The sequence below is a fragment of the Mastomys coucha genome, unplaced genomic scaffold (genome assembly GCF_008632895.1).
Source record: "Mastomys coucha isolate ucsf_1 unplaced genomic scaffold, UCSF_Mcou_1 pScaffold9, whole genome shotgun sequence".
Classification (NCBI taxonomy): domain Eukaryota; kingdom Metazoa; phylum Chordata; class Mammalia; order Rodentia; family Muridae; genus Mastomys; species Mastomys coucha.
Genome location: NW_022196915.1, coordinates 17,407,038 through 17,409,437, shown reverse-complemented (window position 1 = coordinate 17,409,437; position 2,400 = coordinate 17,407,038). Strand labels below are relative to the sequence as shown.

At 51.1% G+C, this 2,400-nt stretch overlaps 1 protein-coding gene across 2 annotated transcripts in view; it reads right to left on the bottom strand.

Annotated features, from left to right (window-relative positions):
• Itih4 (inter-alpha-trypsin inhibitor heavy chain 4) overlaps positions 1-2,180 on the bottom strand; it is a 15,380-nt gene extending 13,200 nt beyond the window's left edge. For both annotated transcript variants that reach the window (XM_031361279.1, XM_031361280.1), the window contains exons 1-2: positions 2,021-2,180; positions 675-835 (exon numbers count right to left, since the gene is read on the bottom strand). In XM_031361279.1, the coding sequence (XP_031217139.1) occupies positions 675-835; positions 2,021-2,110 (251 nt within the window). In that variant the 5' untranslated portion in view covers positions 2,111-2,180. The remainder of the gene's footprint in view (positions 1-674; positions 836-2,020) is intronic.
• Positions 2,181-2,400: the final 220 nt, after the last annotated feature.

Here is a 2,400-nt window from a genome sequence, read left to right as displayed (position 1 = left end):
GAGGGGAAGGGAGAGGGAACTGTTCTGGGGTAGAGGTGGGTGGGGAGAAAGGGAGAAGCCAGCCACAGGGAACCTAGCCTGCTCCCTACACCCTAGCTCTCCTCCACCCTAAGTACTCTCCCTATTGGGACCAGCCTGCCTTCAAAGTCCTGCCACTCTAGGAGGCTAGTTGCCAAGCATGGATTTTTGCTAAGTTCAACAAACATTGCAAAATAGATTAGAGCAGTGTTGGGAAGGGACAAAGAGAGCACAGGAAGGACTGCTGCTGGTTCGGAGTCCACAGGAATCCTGGCATCTCCTGAGGAGGCAGAGTAGATCTGCCTGCCCTCTGCAGTGACAAAGGGGACCCCAGGAGGGAGGGCTTATAGTTCTCTGACTAGAACCTGATTTTGGTGACTTCCTGTGCCAAAGACTAGCACTGCCCTAGGCTTGTACTTCTCAAAGGCAAAGACTCCAATACACTGGTTCTTGGACCGTCACCTAGCAGTTCTTAGTGAGGAGACTGGGTGACAGGAGGGACAGAGGTATTTCTGGCCGTGATAATATCTTTGTATCCTGTGAGGCGGACTGATGAACAGTGGTCCCGAGTACCCAACTTGTGGAACAACATGTCTCAGGCCCAGGGAAGATGGAGTTGCAGGACTGGGTTGTGGAAGAGGTAGGGAGACACCTACATGGAAAAGTTGGTGATGAAGGCTTTCCTGGGGAGCTCCACTTGGAAGGTTGCTTCTCGAACGGTATCGGCTCTGTTGGCCACCCGGCTGGTGACAACAGTGTGAGCAAATCGGGAAGAGACCCGGGAGTCCACCGTGAGGCTGTAGATATCGATGTCATTCTGGACGGGACGAGGGAGGGCTGAGTTGTTTAACACCCTCCAACTCTTCAAGAGTAAGCTTCCACTCTAGCCCCAGACCAACCTCCACCCTTCACCTAGCCCAGATACTGTCTAGGCCTCAGGCAGAACTCCATCAAACACTTCAGTGAGGCAGCTGAGGACCTCATTCCCTACAAGACAGCCGCATAGAGCACACCTACAGAGAGACCTCATGGGAAACAGCACCCGGGATAACAGTGCAAGCCTGGAGAGATCACAGTTCTCATCCCGGCAGAGGTGAGGAAGCCCAGAGTCATGGGCCCTGTGTGCAGGTTGAGATCTACCTAGTATGAGGGGGTCTTTGAACAAGGTCTTTGATTTTTGGAAACTCTGGCCTCAGTGAAAGTAGAATGCTCCTGCCACTCGGACAGTCATGGGAGCTGTGAGAATCTGTTGCTCTAAGGAAGCAATACTTTTCTTCGCCAATGTTCCTTGCAATAGACCCTCTGCCCTGACCCCCTCCACCAGGTACTGCTTGGCACGTACAATGTTTGCCCCAAGGGTGGCAAGTCCTTTAGAAAGGGCAAGTGCACACATACAGCCTCTTTCCTCTACCTGCTCCATGGGCCATGCTGTGCATACACAAACTATTCAGATACTCATGGTTACCTGCCCCAGTTTAGTGCAGAGTGACAGCATGACTTATTTACAAGTTAAGTGTCAGCTCTGTACTGTGTGTGGCACTGAACATTTCCTAGGTATTATAAGCTTGATTATCAACCAGCCTCAGACTATGTTATAGTATCACCCTTTTTTAGATGAGGAAACTGATAGGTAGAGCACATAAGTCATTCCCAGAGGTCACTCATCTAAAACAGAAGAGCTGGGCTCATACAGCCACATCCTGACTTACTTGGCTCTGCTGTCAGCCTCAAGGGGCAATTGACTCTACTCTTTCGTCTATTACGTGGTGGGAATAGGATCAGTCCATCTATTAAATGAAGGAACCTTGAGGATCTCTGGGTACTGCCTGGTTCCCTAGTAGTTAGCACCAAGTCTTTGCACACACACTGACCCGCACACATACCTACGTAATTACATGCATACTTAAGAGGCACTCCCCAACTTCCCGGATGTGTCTGCACATTACCCAGCTCACACCACACTCACACAGGTATACACAAAGGCACCTATGGGCACTGCTACCTTCCTGGCAGTAGAGGTCTGAAGCACAGCCAACAGTGAGGACAAGAGCAGCACAACGGTCCACACGTGGGCAGGGGCAGGGCTCTTCATTTGCCTTCAGTTGCCGCCACACTGCTTCTGAACCCCAGAGCAGGTGCGTTATAAATTGGTAACTTGCTGGTTGGCCTGCCCCTGCTGGTGCAAGTTCTGGGAAATGCAGGTTTCCAAGCCAAAAAATCCCAGAAGCCTCAGATAAGGAGACAAATGACCTATGTCCAGTAAACTCTGCTGATAGAAAGACATACTCTGGGGAGAGGCAGGCTCGGGATGGAGCTGGGTGTTAGCAGACCTTCTGCTAGCTAGGTCCAGAGTTCCAGCAATCACAACCTGACACAGACATC